This window comes from Erithacus rubecula (genome assembly GCF_903797595.1).
Source record: "Erithacus rubecula genome assembly, chromosome: 3".
Classification (NCBI taxonomy): domain Eukaryota; kingdom Metazoa; phylum Chordata; class Aves; order Passeriformes; family Muscicapidae; genus Erithacus; species Erithacus rubecula.
The window spans coordinates 126,101,203-126,120,608 of NC_136689.1; the positions used below are offsets into that span (position 1 = coordinate 126,101,203).

Below are 19,406 nucleotides of genomic sequence, written 5' to 3' on the forward strand. Positions count from 1 at the left end.
TACTGTTTTAAGTTATGTGCAGTGTTTTAACACTATTAATTAAATCACAGTAAACCCTGGGAGCTCTTGCATTGGTGAATTTGTAAGAGTTTGGTTTTTTTCTTTGTAGCACTTGTACACCTGTAGAAGTCTTCAGCAGTCCTTGTATTGTTTGAGTAATAACTCTTCTTCCCCATTTGTCAGTGGAAATCAGAAACTGAGAACAGGAACTTGGATTCCACTTCTTTGGAATTCCCCTCTGTAAATCTTAAATTTCTGGACCATAGAGAGCAGAGCAGAATGGTCTCCATGATGTTTTCAAAATAGTGAAATTTTCTGTGGTTCTGTTCATATATTGGAAAATATGCCAGTGGTTAGACCATTCAAGTAAGATAGGGAATAGCCATATTCCTTCAAGATTTGAACCCATATTTCCTCAAGAAAATGCAGTTGTTAAGAAATAAAAGACAAACTGTGGCAAAAAATGCGGGATTCTTTAATTCATTTGTTGTGATTTGCCTATAAGAATTGGAGACTCAGTGGAAAGGCAGGAGACAAACATTACTAGCCTACTAGTTTGGGTACTTTCCCAGTGCTTGCTCTCTGGATTGTTTTCTGTTGTCTCAAGCTATTTGATATATGTGATAATCTGTCCTACTAGAATTGAAGCCATCTGGTACACATCCAGAATGATTGCATGTAAATTTAACCGTCAGCACTTCATTTTCACTACAGATACATCTGTAACAAAACATTTTTTTCTAAATGTAAATATTCTGGGGACTTTCAACTTCACTGAAGAATTTTCTTGCTTCCCTTCTCAGGCAATACTATGCTTACCTCACAGACACACAGTGCAAGAGGGTGGGAACTCAGTGCTGGGTGTTCGGGTAAGTGTTCTTGCATTCCTGAAGCACTTGGATAAATGTTAAGGACAGGTCCAGCACAGGAACAGGTGCTCCCATGAAGCCAGTCCTTGTCTTGATTTGGTTTTGCAAGTTCAGAGGAAAGGGAAATTCGGAATTGGGAGGTAGAACATGGGAAGTGATGGAATGAGTAAGGACAGCAGAAAGCAGAACTAGGAACTGCTGGATAAGGCTAGGCTCCTTCAAAGTACCATTGGCCTTTCTGCCCAAATTCTCAGTCAGGTGAGGACAAAGCTTTTGCCTCTACAGCTTGCCTTTGCTAGATGATTGTGAGAGTAATGTTTCCTGTCTGCCAAGGTGGGCATTGCTGCTGTTATCAGCATCACAGCAGAGAACAGTGAAACAAGCCATGGTTATCCACTATTTCTATGGGTGTACTATGAGCCATAGTGACCTTGGCTGCAATCTCTTTTTGTCTTGGAGGATACCTTTAAAGGAAGAGTTTGCATGGTTGCTTCTGAAAAATTGTTAAGGATTACAGAACCCATAATTTTTGGTCCAAAACTCTCACTGAACACGTTAATGTCACCTGTGTCAATAAACAGATGCACAAATATGTCTGTAGGATTGCTTAAAAAGAGCTGCAATAGAACATTCACCCACAGTCTGATCTAACAGTTGGAAATGTGTAAGGAATAAGTGTTCTCCTTCCTACTCCTCACTTCTGTAATCTGCTAGAGAAAACAGAGCATCATTAGAGTTCCTGTTGATTGCAGAGAAAGAGAAAAATCTCCCAGTAATTTAACTATCTAGAATATAATTTCTGAAGCAATTAAAAAAAGTATATAGAACATTAATATCTGTGGTAACCAAGACACTTCTAAAGGCACAAATGGAGTTTTAAGCACCCTAAGTATGGGTATAATTAAAATTGGTGCCTTTCATTAGTAGAAAACTTTCTTTCCAACTTGACATAACTATTTCATCACTCTTGATAGATGTACAGTAAGTGTTGCAAAGCATGAACAAGGCCAATGCAACAGCCTTGCTGAAATTGCACTATTTTCATTAAGATGAAGCCTTTCAAAAAGGAATATCTGTTAGGATGTTACAAGACCATTTTGCTTGAAAGAAAACTTAAGATATTTAGTTCTATGGAGTACTCTTATCACCCTTCAGTAGGAGCTAATACCTTTCACTATTAGCATCCTTCTTTATCTTGATTTACCACTGCATCGACTGTAATAGCTGTCCTATTGCAAAATGTGCTTAAGCCAAGTATTCTTGACAGGAATAACAGAAAGAATGTATAAATTCAGGGCAAACAGATGTATTTTTTTTAGTCTGTAGTTTTGTTTATATCTTTGAGTATATCATAATCCTAAGCTTGATTCCTGATGGTGGTCTTTCTCTTCCCACTCCTGCAGTTTGGTTTCATGATTTTTTTCTCTGCAGCTGGATCAGTAAGAATAATATAAAACCAAGAAAGAAAAATAGTTAATGACTCAAGAGAGTAATAGTGCTCTCAGTTTTTTTCTAACATGCATCTCATTGATTTATGTGTTGGTCAGTTGGGTGTTACTGCCACAGTTTTAAGTATTGGCTCCACTCATCATGCTGGAAGTCACATTAAATAGCACAGGGAAAGCTGTGATTTGTTACTTGCACCAGGACCATTTCTGCAATACCAGTGTCAAGCACACATTTTCCTTCCTCTTTCATGGGGGAAACTGTGTCTTCTCTGAAAGGCAATAGTGCCATTTTTGTGAACTGGTTATGGAGAGAGCTGGTAGGGAATGTGTCCTGCAGTGTTGAGTGTGTGAGACTGGAACACTTGACCTGATGTTAAGTGAGTCTGCACATAGGTGAGGAGGAGTTTTCGTGCATTGCTCAGATGTACAAAGTCTCTATTGAATCTCTATTGAACAAGCTAAGTATTGCACTTTATTTAATAGTGCTTTTCATTATCTGCCTCAGATTGAGATGAGTCAGTTTTCTATGCTTTTAATGCAGGTTTTTAGTGTCACTTTTCTATGCTTATATTGTTAAACATATGTAATTTTCTCTTCAGGACCTATACAAACTTGATTTATTTCCATGGCAGACAGTAGAAACATTGGATTCATAAACAAGTAGTGGACAAGCCTTCATAGCTTTGAACCTGAAAAGATGTAAACACCTGGTAGCAGGGAGAGAGATGGAGATACTATTTATGATTCTTTTAAAGTCAGAGAGGAAAGTAAAAACTGCATTTTTTTCCTCTCACATTTCTCCCCAAATCCTCTGAGGTTGTTGTGTGGACCTGAGTTTACAGATAAACCAGAGCAAATGCATGGATTCTTGGAGAATTTGAAATGTTGTTTCATGTGAATTTTCTCAATATAGGAAATATATGTGAAGCAAACAAACTAGGCAATTTAGAATTATAGTAAATTTAAATCTAGTGGAGAAATAAAGCACAGTTCTAGTTCATCCATCAAGGGAATCTGTTGGGTTCAGCATGGAAAAGAATTTTATATGTGGTGAGAGCTGAAGCACAATGGTATGCACAGTTGAAGATTCTCTGCTATTGGCACACTCCTTGTTTCCTGGAGCCCCATGGAACAGTGAACTGCCAGTCAATCACTTAGTGTGTGTTGTTTATGCTGAGAAAAGTACAGAAAGAAAAAGACATTTGTCAAAGAATTTCAGTTAATGGTGGTGTCAGGGAGGTGTGTGCTCACTAGAGGGTAGTGCTTGTTTAGAGTTGGCAGTCTGGAGTCTGAGTTGTGAACATGTGAGCTAAATCCTTGGTGTTTTTAATCATTCTCCCCCCCCTGCTTTCATTTACCCACAGGGTAATTGCCTTCCTCGAAGCTATTGTGTGCATAAAGTTTGGACAAGATCTTTTTTCCAAAACACAAATACTGTATGTTGTGTTTTGGCTTCTCTGTGTGGTAAGTGAGATTTCTCATGTGAAACATAAAGCATGACAAAAGCATTGAAAGTATCTAAATAGCTTCCTCTCTGGAACATTGGCAGCAGGGGATCATTGTGGGGCAATGCTGGTGAAGAGCTTTATGCATGTCATAGTGAAAACAAATGCTAGATTGCTTGTAACTCAGTTTGAAGGGACTAGAATAACTTCTTTTCTCATTTCTAGACATAGCAGATTACTGGTGCTTAACAATGAAACCAACAGTAGTTATAGGATGCTTTATCTTTATGAGAGATGATGTCAGTTCAATTGAGCCTAGCTTTGGTGGAGCTTGCTGTAGGGCCTGCTGGAAATGAACAGGAGTTAATGGATAGTGTTAATAAGCAATGCATGTTGTCCCACACTAAAGTCTTACAAGTACATAAATGACTCTCATTTATCAAGCAAATCATTCTCACTAAGCCTGTAACTTTCTGTACTTCAGTGTGATTACTGCAAATGCAGCATGAAATGCCCATTTTGTAACAGTAAATGGACATTTGTTTTGCCAGGCTTGTAACTCTGATGCCAAACACATTTTTCATGGTCAGTGAAAAATAAGGCATTTATAATGGGCTGACACATAAATGCTTCTCCATTCTAATTGGAAACACAGTTTGAACAGGTGATGAGGAGTAGAATTTATTGTTCTCTTATTTGGTATGGTGATTTTCTTCCTGATACTTCAGAGGAGAAAAGTATTGAATTGCTTCTCAGAGCAGATAATGAAACCAAGTATGTAACCCAGCCTGAAGCATGGGGCAGGGAGAAGGAGATTTTGTGTTTTTCCCATACTGGTGGTTCCTGATAATACACCTACAAGTGCCTACCAACTGCCTTTGTGTGATGACTGTACAGAGTATGGGCAGAAATCCTGCTGGCAGTGTTTCCTATGGTGATCTGGATGCATTTTCCTGTTCCAATGAGAACTGTTCTGTTTACCCCACCGTGGCAGGCTCTCTGTGTAGCTTGAAGTTCATGCTCAAGTCTTACTCATCCTGAAAAAGACACAGGGAGAAACAGAGCATGAAAGTCTAAGTGTGGCATCTCCAGGGACAATGGGACCTTGAATCAGCAAGGAATTTGGTAAAAGTTTGACAACTGTTTTTGTTGTTGTTGTTCCTTTTCTTCTCTTCATTTAGGCCTTTACAACTTTCCTGTGTTTGTATGGCATGGTTTGGTATGCAGAGTACTATGGCCACCGAGAAAAGGTACTTATAGAAAAGAAGCTTGTTTATTTATTATTTTATTCTAGAGTTAAGACTCCAAAGCTCCTAGATATTGGAATTCTTTACCAGAGTTAGCAGAAATGGGCTAAGGGGGGGTGGTGTAGAGTGTAACTGAAGTCAATAGAAGGAACTCTGAATTCAGCAGACCTTGGACAGATCCCAAATTACACTGTGGTTTCTAAAGAATGCTGTCCTCTTAGTTACTCAAAATGAGGCCGTAATTTTAGCAAAGCATTCAAGGATGAATGGTTAGCTAATGTTCCCATTGTACAGGTGGAATGCTAGGGGAATATTAAGAATACTGGGTTACACAACTGATCACATGGCAAGTGGTGAGTTCTTACTGTGTCATCTATGTGGTGACTTCTAACTAGAAAGGAAAAGGTCCAAAGTACTGTCTGAATGTTTTATGACGACTTCTGCCAGTTTATAAGTCCAGTTGCAAATGGGAGGAGTACAGGTAACAAGAACCACCAACATCCCAATGATATGTGTCCTTGTGTTTGCAGACCTTATCGGAGAGTGAAGACAGTCCATACAGTCCAGATGCTTCTTGGCTTCATTCTAAATTCAGCAGAGGTATTGGTATTTTTGTAGCTGTATTCCTGAACTGGTATCATTAAGGCTCAGCACTAGAAAATGAGGCTTGAGAAATTTACCTAGTTCCAGCTGGACTTGTTTTAACATCCCTGCAGGACCCATGCAGATAAATCATCTGCCAAGCTTTTTCTCTTTACTCCCTTTTAAATTCTGATTCTTGGAAAAGTATTTATTTTTTAATATGTCAACTGATTTTTTCTGCTATTACTCTAGGCCATTATAGGTGTAGGGCATTATGCATTTCATAACTGTTGTGGACAGGTTTTCTCTCTGAACATTGCATGTTTGATTTGCTGTACTTTAATTTTTGCTTGTTAAGAAATAGTCAGCAATGTGCCCTGGAGCTGGTGTTCTTTCTGACACTTGCTTGTCAGTGCTGATAGTCATAAGCAGCTTTCAGTGCACTAAGCAAAGGCAGCTTCTTTCTGACTTCTTTTCCCTACACTAGAGGTCTGCCTCCTCCATTGGCTTTTTGGTGTGGTCTTGCTTATTGAACAAATATAAAAAATTCACACCTGGAAGTTATCTGTCAGAGTTTATGTTCCAGGTGTTTTTAAAATAAAATACATTTCTGTTGTATCACGCTTCAAAAGCACCTACAAGAGATCTTCTTTATATTTCACAAATTATTTTTTGGGGTGTTTATTCTCATTTTAGTAAATTTGTGGACTTTTATAATTTGGAGAAAAATGATTTGCACTCAGAATGTTTTTTCCCACTTAGGCATGCTGGAGAAATCTGACCAAAAAAACCTTTTTCTTTAACTTCCTGTTGCTTCATTAATTACATGCTTCAGCTTCTTTCACATTTTGTTCTTGATTTCTTGTTTTGGTGCCCACTGCTTCCCATTTTTTCTCAGAATAAAACATGCTCTGTCGTTTGAAAGACTGAAATCTTGCAGTGTGCTCTTAAAAGATCCTTAAAAAGCTTTGCTTATATAATTCTTAATTTCTGGTAGTAGTACCTGCCACTAAGAAAAATGGGGAGGTTTAATTATTGATATTATTTAAAATGGCAGATGTTTCACCACTGTACCCTGCTGTAGCAAACTTCTGGGTTTTTTGTGCTGTTTTTTTTTTGAGGGAGAGGGGTGCTGGGAAGAATTTTACAGGAGTCTTAATAATTGCTTGAGAAAATAGGCCACTAGATGGAGTTCAAGTATCAACTAGTTTGTATTAGCCTGAAATACTGCAAACACTGCAGCTCTAAAAACCTTACTGCCTTTCAGATAGGACCTGATATGTCAACTATATAAATATGTATATGTGTTAAATAAATATTTATTTCTCAGCAGGTGCTGACAATAGTCCACCAAAACATTCAGTCAATAGTGAAAGCCATTCATCTAGAAGAAGGAACCGACACTCCAAATCAAAAGTATCAAATGGAATTGGCAAGAAATAAGAATGGTATCTAAAGACATCCTACAGTGTGACCAGAAGTAACAAAGAAGATCAGACCTGGCTCTGAATTACCAAATGGAAGATCAATTTTTAAATTAATGTTTAAAAAAGGAGGTGTTGAAAAGGATGCTGAAGGTGGAGCCACCAGTGTAGTGCACATCGATGCCTGATGACACTTGCCATTCACTGATGTAAATCTAGTTTCTTTAGCATGTGGCACCAAAAGTTCATGAAGGGCATGCTGGAAAAAAAAGTTGTTTTATCATAGCAGGTACTCCCTGTTTTGTGTTCAGGTGTTGCAAGTTCATTTTTAATATCTTAGTTGAGGACTTAAACCCAAGGGTTAGTAAACGGATAGTCAGTTGGCATAATTGATTGGCGTTTTTTTTGTTTGGTTTATTGTGTTGTTTTCTAGAAGATTATGCAACCCTTTGACTAAAAACAACTATGCCCTTCTTTCTCACTCTCACAACAAAACTTTCCCATGCAACTGTTAGTAAGAATTTAAAAATTTCATATTGTTTGCTTTTATTTAAAGGCTCCTTGGGCCTTATGTCAGGGTTTTACCAGGAAGGAAATGGGTCCAGATATCTTATAAAGGATGTGAAATTGATCTTCAAGCACACAGGTTTTTTTTGTTCTACATTGTCCTCTTGCTTGAGCCATACATAATCTTTTTTTTTTTTTTTTTTTTTTTTAATTTTTAAAATGCATATATAAAAATCTCCTTCCTAGTAGCCTCTTGTCCTCAGTGATAAAGTTCATGTTATTTCATTGTTTTTCCTCCTCTATTGTAGTATGGTTTGCATTTTCAAGTGTAAATTTTATCTTTTTTTCATCTGTGCTGTGCCACATTGTGTATAATGTTTTATCCTACTTCCTTCTATTTGCTTCCATCTTAGCTGGACCCAGAAATCCTCTTGTCTTCAGCCTGATACCAGAAACTGCTTTGAAGGCTCAGATGCCATTCTGAGCTTGGTGATAAGTTTTTTGCTGAAGCTGAGTTGCTTATTATCTCCATACACATAATTGTTTGTGAAGACTTGCTGTAGTCTCTGGTGTCTGAGAGGCAGCAAAGCTGCTCTTTCTTGCAGGTTTGGTTTTGAATTGTTTTGAGAGGAATGATTTACTTTTTGTCTGTGTTCTTTTGGGTTTTTTTAATGTATTAATTGTGGCATCTAGCAAAGTGGATAATTCTCCAGCAGTGAATGTAATGATTAAGTCAAGAGGTAAGCAATCATGAGCAATCAGTTTCTGTATTAAGTTATCAAAATGTTTAAGTGCCAATTAAATTTTGGGATTCAAGGCATTCAGAGGGGTAGGTATCTTAAGCAAGGATGAGTAATACCCATTAGTTACTTAGTCTTTATGAGAAAATGGGATTTCCTTTTTCTTTGACTAATGTTACTGTTATTTGCCACAGGCTAGGTACTAAAGAAAGAAATGCAGCAGAGACTTTCTACAAGTGTATGATACTGTAAATAGAAAAAACTATCCTGTGTAATCCATCAGTTCCTATGTGCCACAGATTATCAATGTTTTCAATGCACTTAAGTGTTGCTGCTGAGCTCCTCAGAGGCCTTTAATTTCCTACCCTGCTTTTCAATCAAACATGGAGTGTACAGCTTGGAAAGTAATGTAGTAGAAGCTGCTATATCATCATTGCTGCAGTGACATTTAATGTTACATGGAAAAATATGTCAGGAAGACTTTTGGGCTCTCCTACAACTATTTGGTTTTCATTCATATTATAGCAATTCCATATATTGCCTTTGTATTTGTAATGTACTACATACATACTGATGAATGTATTTGTATTTCTTTGGATACTGATACTTGTTACTTTTTTTATTTTCTTGGTTAAAAACTCAGTCTGTGTAAGACTGAAGAATGGCATTGTAAATTTTCTATTGATTCAATACCAAAGCAAGAGATTTGAAATCTAATGGTTTAGGTATTTTAAGTATTGTGGTTTTCCAATGTGAGGGCTTATTTTGTACTTGCAAGGGATATACACACCAACTATGTATACAAAGCTTACATGTGTAAACAGATGCTGAAGTACAACATCTACCTGCCTGTGGGGACAAGCACTCGTTTTGTAAATGCAGACCTGGTGCTCACATTGCTGAACTGCACCCTAAAATATTGGAAAGAGAAATATTGAAATGTCATCTGTTGGAAGCTGATTTCTGTATACAATTACAACAAGCGTGGCCTTGATGAAATGTTGTTTGACAACACATTTAAATTATTTCCAATTAAGTATTTGTACTTTAAATTTTTGTGTTTGCTTGGGGTTTTTTGGTTGTTTTATGGTGTTTAGTTTGGGGGGGTTGGAAGGGCGTTGGTTTGGGGTTTGGTTTTTTGCGTTGGGGTTTTTGTTGTTGTTTTTGGGTGTTTTTTGGGTTTTTTTGCTTGGGTTTGTTGAGTTTTTTCCTTTCTTTACTATAAAAGAGAGATGGCTAGGGAGAAGGGAAACTTAAGTAAACTATTCAAGTGCTGCTTGGTAAATGGCACTTTGCCTCCTCTGTCAGCAGTTCTGGCTGGAATTCACAAGTGTTCTCACAAGTCCTCCACTGACAACTGTATTTTCAACCCATCACTTAAGATGTGAGCTTTGCATTGGAAGGCATTGGAAAGGTGCTTTTGATCACTGCTGTAAAATTAGTGATCTCAGTTTTATCAACTGCTGTGCTGTTGCTGAATTCTGTATGTGTGTAACATCTATAATGACAAATCACTGAGCTGTTTAGCAACAAGCATCCACGTGTGAGTTCTGCTGCTTGAACAGTGTTTTGTAACAATCATGGATGCACTGTCCTGTTTTTTTTTTTTTTTTTTTTACTTGTTCTGTCACAACCTCTCATTCCTGCTTTCCTGTTTCTGATGTTCTTTCCTTTCTGTGTCCTCCAGTGATCCCCTGTGCTGCCATGGAGAGATTGGAATTGGCCCTCCAGAGGCTGTCCATCACTGCCAGTCATTGAAGGGAGGCTAATTCGAGGCACTGGGGTGTAAGCAGAGGGTAGTGGCAAGAACTTGGAGTAGCAGATTAAATAGAAATTGAGAGTTTATTATTTTAATAGAGGTATGCAATGATCCAGAGCTCATGTTGAGTACTGAATTCCAGTATTAAGGTTGCTGCATAGATCATACACCACATCTAATTAAATATTTTGAGTGTGGTTTCGACCAATTCTTTTGTTATTCTTCTGTGAAGATCATCACTTGATGTTACAGCTGTTAAAACTTAAATTTTTTTTTTTACTTTGTTATCACAAGAGGACACAGATATTACCATATATTTAATAATTTTTGAATAGAATTGCTCTGTATTGATTGCAAAGTATTGTATTTTGCAATAATTGAGTAAATCAACCATGACACCAGTGTGTGTGTTTGTCTGTACCTGTAAGGCATAGGAAATTATGATATACTGTCTTTAGAAGCTATTATATTTTATTCTAAGTAAATGAATTTTGACAAATGCAGTGGTTCCTAAGCAGCCTACAGTGCACTCTAAGGTTTTTCTGTAATTTATTATTTTGGAGCAGCAAATCTGATAACAAGAACAGTTACATTATTCCTTCTGAAATTTTTCTAGTGTACAAGATAAGGTCTTTTCTTTTTGAGTTTTATTTATTATTGGATGGGAGAGCTGAGTTGCAAGATGGTCTCATGACAGACCTTCAAAGAAGAAACAAGGCCTCCTGTACAAGGACTGTAGGACAGGCTGTCAGCAAGTAAACAGCTGGTAAAAAGGTGCCACTGAGTGTCTAAAACACTTTGCTTTGGCTTCCACTGCTGACAATTCCCACAAACAGCAGTTTCAGTTCTGTTATACCTAAAACCCATTGTGAGCTGTTGATTTCTCTTCCATAACTTTCCTTTCCTTCTTCAGTTCCTTCTCTATACAGAGATTGAATAGTGGAACTTTCTGATTTGCTGGGAAGGGCTTTCTTTCAACATGGCTTATATTTTTGAATTCTGGTTTACAGAGAGGCCATGCATTCTGAGGTTGTAGTAAAGTTAGGGATAGCCTAACTTAAGTCCTTAAGTTTGTTCATAGACTGGGAAGAACACTTAAAAGTCAAGTGTTGAGTTTGTAAACCTCTTCTGAAGGGTGGGAAAATACCTGATTAAAAAATTTGTAGGAGCCACCTCTTAGAACACTCCTTACTACATTAGAGAAGGGGAGGGTGTTTATATTTTCATTCTTCATTAAAACATTAGAAATATTGAGAAAAACTTGGAACTGTGGAAAAAACTTTGTTTAAAAAGCAACACTTCAAAAATGTGCTCATGCATAAGCATGGAGCTCTACTACATTTGAACAATCAATCTTTGGTTTATGTCTTGATAGTTGCTGTTGAGGGTGGAGCTTCATCAGCAGTGTCAGATGGATGTAGTGGCTTCATTTGTGCCCAGTCACCCTGTGGCACAACTTGCACACTATTAAGATCATACAATTTGGCCCAGACTAGAAGCTGGAGCCAAAAGCTGATATCATGATTGCAATAGGTGTTGGTTTGCCTACTGTAGTGTGGGTGCCTAAGCACTACTCTCCTGAGCCTCCTGTTCCCACTGGTAGATGCTGGAGCAATCTAAGGAGCTCACAATTAGGTTTAGCCAGAGGTTTCCAAGCTGATTTTACATCTTGTATGCTGAAAATACCTCCTGCAGTCCTCCAGGTCCCTTTGTCTGCAGGTGTGATCTGCCTTCTTATCCACACCACAGTTTTGTTCTCTGGAGCCATGGCAGACCCTGGTCCTAATTCAGCTAGTTCCCTAGAGGTGCAGCCATAAGCTCTTCATACAGTGTGCTGAAAAGCACAAGGACAACCAGACTGCTGGTTCATGCCCAGCAGGGTGCAGGGTCTGTTATCTTTGTGCCTGCTCACCCATCTGTCAGTGCTGTGGCTGCAGGTGCACCTCAGGTGCCTTCCCTGTGCTGCTTTCATTTGTGGGAGCCCCCCTGAAGCCAGCTGATAGTCAGGCTCTGCTGCTTCCAGCTTTTTTTGGACTAAGTGATACACCTTCCAGACATGCCAGCACAGCTGGGGCCAGAGGGCTTGCCATTGGCAGTGTGCAGATAATAGGCAGGGTTTCAGGCTTGCTCACATTTTGTATTGTATCAATGAAGCCAGAACCTGCCTGTACCTGAGAGCTCTGTGATCAGAGTGGATCTAGAAACACAGTTTGGGTCTGGAGAAAGTACTTTTGTTTGTTTCTTTGTGGATGATTCTAGATCTGTTGCTTTTTGCAATTATGCTATCCATCATAAGAACATCACAAAGAGTAGATCCTACACAAGTCTTCTGTTGTATGTTTGTGACCTCTCTGTTTGCTTTGGACAGCTGTTCAGCAAAATTTATCAAATTCCTTTATACTCTGAGTCCAAGACATGATTATCTTAAAGGACTTTGGAAACTTAGAGTGTTAGTTTTTATTTCCAGCTCCTTCCTGTGTCTTTAATTTGGACTGTATCTTCTTCTGTTTCCTTTATTTCTCAGTGAAAGACAAGAACTAGTCTCTCATGCTTGGATTTTGTTTTTCTCACAAAGGAGCAGTCTTGCCCTCAACAGTCTAAATTATATTATGGTAAGATCAAGTGAGTTTTTACTTCAATGCAGAAAAAAAGCAAGTGTGGGAAAGAATGTAAATTATAAACATTGAATTCCTATAATCAGCAACATTGTGAGTGCCAGACTATACTAAGGATACACATGGGTTCAATTTTCATCGTTTTTGAGGATCTCAGTTTTCAGATGATCATGAAATAACTGGATGGCTTATTTAATGTTTTTAGAGTAGGGGAATTTACAGCAGCAGCATTCCTGTGGCTGTGATCCAAAGTGTGTTCTACAATTGCTTTGCCCTCTAGTTCAGTATTTTAGTGGTTCTTGCTCACAAAACAATGCTCAAAATGGTTGTGTGTGTTTGTATATGTATATATAAGTCTACCAGATGAACTTCTTCATCAAAATGCTCAGAACCTGGTTCTATGCAGTCTCTGTGACAATGACTACAGCACACCTGAACATTTGGAAGCATCCAAATCTAAATCTGTCTGTACCCCTGGAAGGTCCAAGAGAAGTAGGCATTACTCTCAGCTGCAGCCCCTAGGTGATGCTGTAACACAAACACACTAAGAATGTGACCTGGATTTTCAAATGTTGCTTCTAATTTTGGGCTACTGGCTTTAGCCACCCGGGCTTGGTTTTTAAGGTTTCATAACTCCTGTTGGCTTTAATTACAAGTGCCATGTGCACAGTCCTGCTAAGTACCCATGTTGTCAAACCTGCTACAGAACAACCAAAACAAAATAAAATCAAATTAGTAGCTTTGAGAAAAATTTTATTTAAAGCATTAAATGATAGCTCTAGTCTTTGGAGAGCAAGAGCAATCAACTTCTGTTCTGGTTTCCACCATACACAGACTACCAATTTCTTGTCTGGGTACCATCCTGATTTGAAGGGAGCCCTACTCCTGAGGATCTTTGGGATGAAGCTCTGGCAGGGTTCTTATGGCTTTCCTCCTCTTCCCACTGGCCTTTGTGTAGGGCACTGGGAGGGATAGGATGACTGCTGTTTGAAAAGGTGGTTTGGTTTTTGCTCCCAGAAGCTCAGCTGAACCAGGGCATGATCTCCAGTGCTGCCCATTCCCTTGAGTTTGTGGCTGTAGCCATGAAGTTGTGAGTTTATCTCCTTGCCTGTGCCTCATCCCTGCCAATCCCTTTGGGACAGGGAAGCCACTGGGTGCAGATTGTTATTGCTTCATGTGTTTATGTGGCTCAGAGTTTTGGATGACTCAGGAGTATTTATCAGCAAGCATTCCAAAGTTCATACCATCTGCAAAGAATTCCCATTTCTCCTTGAAGTGTCATTTTTTCTAAAGATTTGGAAATTCCTTCTGGTCCAAAACGTCAACAAGGCACCCAACTTGTACCAATTGCTACAACTTTTATCTATTAATGCTAAAATAGCTATTGGGGGGAAAAAATAAATTAACTTTTATATGGTCAGCTGGAAGAAGAAATTGAACCTGTCATTCCTTGCAGGAGGAAACAGTGTCCTTGCTCTTCTCAATCTGGTTCTGCATGGGGTAGCCACTACTATAGCTGAGCCTGTATTAGTTTTTGTTGTTGCCTGACTTCAGTACTTAATGGAGAGGAAAAAGACTACAGTCAAAAATATTGCTAAGAGTCATATTCTTCCATTAATCAAATAAATAACCTGGAAGAAAACCAAGACCTTTTATTACATTATGTGAGACATTTAGGATTTTTTTTTTTCTTGTTTATGTGCTATAAGGGTTGTAGGTGATACAAAATTATGCTTATAACTTTCTAAATATTATTATTTCTGCCCTTTTGCTGACTTTGCCATATTTGGCTCCCAAATCCACATCTATGCATTCCATTTGCCCACATTTAAAATGCATCTGGAATAGCAGGACAGAGGTTGGGGTGGAGAAACCAGATAAAGCTGAATTGCAATTTCCTGGTTCTCTAAACATCCCAAAATATCTCTGAGGATGAAACGTTCCACTTGGTGACTTTGGGTTTCGGCAGCACACACTGTTCATTCAGTCCCAGAGCTTCTCTCAGGGATGGTAATATGATTACCAGTAATGATCTTTCATGCTGTAGATTATTTTTTTCTTGTACCACTTTCATGTTGAAGACATTTCTTTGGAACAATGCACAGGTCATTGCAAACTTGATGGGGGAGTGGCCAATAAGTTCACATTAAATAGAAATGGGGACAAAGGGTAAGTCACTTGTCTGCATTTCCTCAGGAAGCTGAAGACAAAGAGAAGAGTAAAATCCCAGACCTTTGGGTTCCACGCCGTTGCCTGAAAATTACCATGGGGCTTCCTAAAAAGGGCTTGTGTAGTAAATCCAAGAATGTTACCCACATCTCTTAGTCCTTAAAACTGAAAATATAATGTAAGATGGAACAGGTCATTTCATTTTGTTTCACTGGCTTACTCCAAATCTGTCTTTTCCAGTGAGCTTTCATGACCAATACCTTGGCTGTTGATGTAAAATGAGGGGTTGCTAAAAGTGGATCAGCATACATAGGGCAAAGTAGAAGATCCTGCATGCAAACTGGGAGAATTGATTTGACAGCAGCTCTGTGGAGGAGGACTTGGGGGTTCTGGTGGATGAAAAACTGGACATGACCCAGCAATGTGTGTTTGCAGCCCAGAGGGCCAAACATGTCCTGGGCTGCATCCAAAGCAGGGCAAGAGAGGGGATTCTGCCCCACCTGCAGTGCTGTGTGCAGTTCTTGCATGGACAGCTCCAGAGAAACCTGTTTGCTGTGGGTTTTTTGCCCAGATGTGCAATGCCTTCCTACATGAAGAAACTGTAGTTTGTAAAAGTGGATGATTTGGTAAAGGCCTGCCACTAACACCAGGAGCTTAAGGCCCCCTTGATTTTGGTTTTACATTTATTGTAATTGCTGAGTGAGCTGATCTTTGCATCAGGGTATATTCCCTGTTTTGTTATAGCAAGAATTAAAGAGATGATGGCCCAAGTGTCTTTGTACTGGGTTAAAAAGTCTAAATTCCTGTTTTTTAAATACTGTTCTTGAACCTGTCAGACTGGTGTTTGTTTCCATCAGCCATGCTCTTCTGCCTTGAATCATCAGAGATCTTTCATTAAGGACTAATTACTTTTAGAACTTGGTAAGAGGATAACAGCCATTTAAAGGGAAAAGAAAAAGGAACTTAAATAAACCCTTTGTTCCTGAGCTGGGTTCCTGGCTCATCTCTATCCTTCCACCTAATATGGTCTCACAAGGCTTCAGCTTTGAGCAGGTGACAGACATGTCAGGTGACAGTCTGGATCAGCCTCTGTTCTGCTCCCCTAACAATGGCTTTTCACTCTTCTGCCTCAGCAGCTGTGTCAGTTTCCATCATGCAGCAGTCAGCCTCTCCCTGGAGCAGGATGGGATGCTTGGATTCCTCACCACTTAAGACAATTGACAGAAGAACCTTAATTAGGTGCAGAGTCCTCATAGGCTTCCTTGCCAGTCAAGAATGTTCTACAGGCTCTGTCAAAGAGCCTATAGGGAGGTTGTAGATGGTTTTATCATTCTCTGGAGTTGCAGGTGACCTCCAAAGGAGCCTCCACTGCTGACAGCAGGCATGTAGCTACCACCAGCCTTCACATTGCATCACTCTTGCAAGCACCCAAATTACAAGGGATGAGCCCAGGTACATGTTCCTGGTGCTCCATGGATTTGAGGCATCCATCTCTTTCCCCCATTGGTCCTCACAGCATGATGCTGTTTTCTAGATGCAGGAATACTATACTTCAGCAATGGATAATTCCACCCAATGAGATGGGAATTACATGTCATCCCTCTTCCCAATTGTGTGGTTTTAGGGTGTTGCTGATACCCTGAGCCCATTACAACATAAAAAAGGAAACTAAAGGTTCCATGCTGGAATGACATTCACCTTCTTTCTTATAGGTCCTGCTAAACTTGAGGCTGTATTCCTACTAGTGTGATAAGCACTATTCAGCATGGCAAAAGATAAGAAACAAACATTTCTGCTTTCAGCTTTCCCAAGCTGTAACTCATCTTCCCCAGCCTCCTTCAGCTGTTAGAAGAGGGTTAAACAACCTCACTAGGAAGCAGAGAACTTTATCATAGCTAAAGAGGATTAACAAATGCATAATCCCCTTACAAAGCCACTTGCCTTCCAACTCCAGTGTCTAAAAATAAAAAAAGGATTGGATCAATGTTATTTTTCTTATATCTAATTCAAGAACAATAGAGCATATTAAGTAATTAAAATGTTCACCTGTAAGGTGCTTAAAAGCAAGGCTGCTGGCAGATATATAATTAGCTCCAGTTAGCTGCTTGCTTATTTACTTCCGTTAATTTACCCAGAGTGGGGTCTTTGGGCTTGGAGCTTTATTTAGAAAACATTTTATTATTGCATAAAGTAGTGCTGTGGATAGGCAGGGACCAAAGATAGGAAAACAAAAATTAGATAATTTACTGAGCAAACATACATGCAGGATGTATACAATACAGGATATTTCAAATTCTTGTTATGCCATCTTCAGTTACTGGCAATTTATCTTTTGTCAGAACTACAGTTCTTAAAAGGCTGAGTAAAATCACCCCAAATGTTATTAATTTTCTTCTGTTGTCTTTCTTCTGCAGAGGACCCAGTCTGTTCTGCCTGTCTCTGCACATGGCATACAAAGCAGTGAGCTTTCAACTTTAAAGGAAGGATGACTTAGAAAGATGCAGAGTGGTGCATTCCCAGACCATGACAGCATTCTGAAAACAAGAAACATATCAGGACTACTATCTGTACCATTTCTGTGCATGCAAGTGAAGGGGTGAAGAGCAGGATTTTTGCCTGGTTTTCCATGCCACCTCTGCCAGACTCCCTGCTGCCCAAAAGCCAGGGGCTGTTTTGACAGACCACGGCAGGACAGACAGACAGAGACCTGAGTGGATGGAACGGGAGAGGAGAGAATGGCAGGCTGCAGCTAACAGCTCCCTTGCTATGAGCTACAGGCATTGCTGCCCATGGGTCAGGACAAGTCATTTTGCATGGTTTTTAGAAAATGTCTTGAAAAAATCTGGCAGAACTGGGAAACAAACCTTGGGAATGATTTGCAGATATTTGTTGTTTATCAGTGTGAAGGGATGACTGCAGAAGAGCCCACAAACAGTGTTTGTGATCTGAATAAGACATATGGGAGACTGAAAGATAATGACTGACATCAGGGAGAAGAGGGAAATATTATTATACTGATGTTGTGTGAGCTCTGTAGAGGAAGTGAGTCTTTAATGTGTGAAACCTCCAGCACTGGAAAAGATAAGCAGTGCCTGCAGAAATCAGCTTGTGAGATCTGTTTCTCTTGCTAAGCTGCCTTTGAAGACTGGGGGGCTGTTTTGCTTTCAATACCCCCAGGGAAGTTTTCCCTCCTCTCTAGTCTTGCCATTGATCTGAGCTACACTCACAGATCTGTAGGTGTCTGTACTCCTGTGGCAGGCTATGATAAAGCCCAGTGGTTTTTTGAACAATATAAATGATTGTACTTCACCTCCCTGTAGGTCTCGAGTTCAACGGCCACAGGAGACTGAGCCTGTCAGCAAGTGAGCCCTTCATGGCTTCTGCTTTCTTAGTGAGCTGTTGGCTTCATGGCTCCTGACAAGTGCATCTCAATATAAAAATGTGTGCAAGTTGATTCTTCCCCCTCCCTTTTTCTTTTCCCTGTGGAAAACTTTGCTTTCCTGTATTTACTCTCTTGCTTAGGGATCAAGGACTAAACATGTGCCTGCCAGCTCCCCTGTTGAGTCCAGGGCTCCACCTTCCCTCCAGGGACTGCATGTACTTTAAGAAATTGGTTGATGTTGAAGTGGCCTTGGACAGACTAAAAATCTGGAGAAGCTCCTCCATCACAGAATCATAGAATATTCTGAGTTGGAAGTGACCCACGAGGATCATCCGGTCCAACTCTTAGGTGAATCACAGCCTGTTTCAGCCTTTCCAGCTGTCAGCAAGCAGGAACCAGATGTGGACAGCTGCTGATCTAGGACAAGCCCACCAAAGCCAAGGGAGTTTTACCAAAAGTGGATCCATCCATCCATCCATCCATCCATCCATCCATCCATCCATCCATCCATCCATCCATCCATCCATCCATCCATCGTGAATTCTAAGGCCAAGTTACTCAAGTTGCCTATTTACACCCACAATTGACTAGCTTTGATTCAAAGAATGAATTAGATGTACTATCCTGAAGATGTTCTCTTTTAAACCTGTTTCACACTGAGGGATTGGGTGGGGGAGGGGGTGGAAGTTGCTTAATGCAAGGTTGTCATCTGGTGCCTGTGGCACTTGACTGATATCACAGCTCAGTATCTCCAGCAGCATCAGACCCACCAGCTCAACAGGGATGACTGCATCAGCCCCCCCAGCCTGCAGCCACACAAACACCTTTCCTTGTAGAGCAGCTGCTCTCTCCTGGGTGGGCCCAGCCAGAGCCATGCATGGAAAGTTTGGGATCTCCTGTCTTGCACTGCTCTGGAGGTTGCACACCCCAGCACTGCAGGATGTCACAGCCCAGCTGCTGCTCCTGCTCTCAGCTGGCAGCCAGGCACATGAACAAGGCCTTGAAACTCAACTCAGGCAACATGCACAGGGTGGAAAGAGGCCAAATCCCAGATATGTTTCCTCCTTCATTTCTATCCCTTAATCTTTCTTCTGGCAGCCTGTGTTTGACTGATGGTGAGTCCACATCAGCTAACCACAGTGTGTCCTGAGTATCCTCGACAAATGATTAAGAAAATGGGAGAGTTTGACCCCTGGGCTTCCCCATTGAGGGCATGGAG

General features: G+C 39.9%; 1 protein-coding gene across 2 annotated transcripts in view; it reads left to right on the forward strand.

Moving 5' to 3' along the window:
• Positions 1–10,422, forward strand: part of PTDSS1 (phosphatidylserine synthase 1) — a 29,264-nt gene extending 18,842 nt beyond the window's left edge. Inside the window, exons 9-13 of one of the 2 annotated variants that reach the window (XM_079300971.1) lie at positions 804–869; positions 3,682–3,781; positions 4,944–5,012; positions 5,540–5,609; positions 6,922–10,422. In XM_079300971.1, the coding sequence (XP_079157097.1) occupies positions 804–869; positions 3,682–3,781; positions 4,944–5,012; positions 5,540–5,609; positions 6,922–7,034 (418 nt within the window). In that variant the 3' untranslated portion in view covers positions 7,035–10,422. The remainder of the gene's footprint in view (positions 1–803; positions 870–3,681; positions 3,782–4,943; positions 5,013–5,539; positions 5,610–6,921) is intronic. The other variant, XM_079300972.1, reaches the window with a different exon arrangement.
• Positions 10,423–19,406: the final 8,984 nt, after the last annotated feature.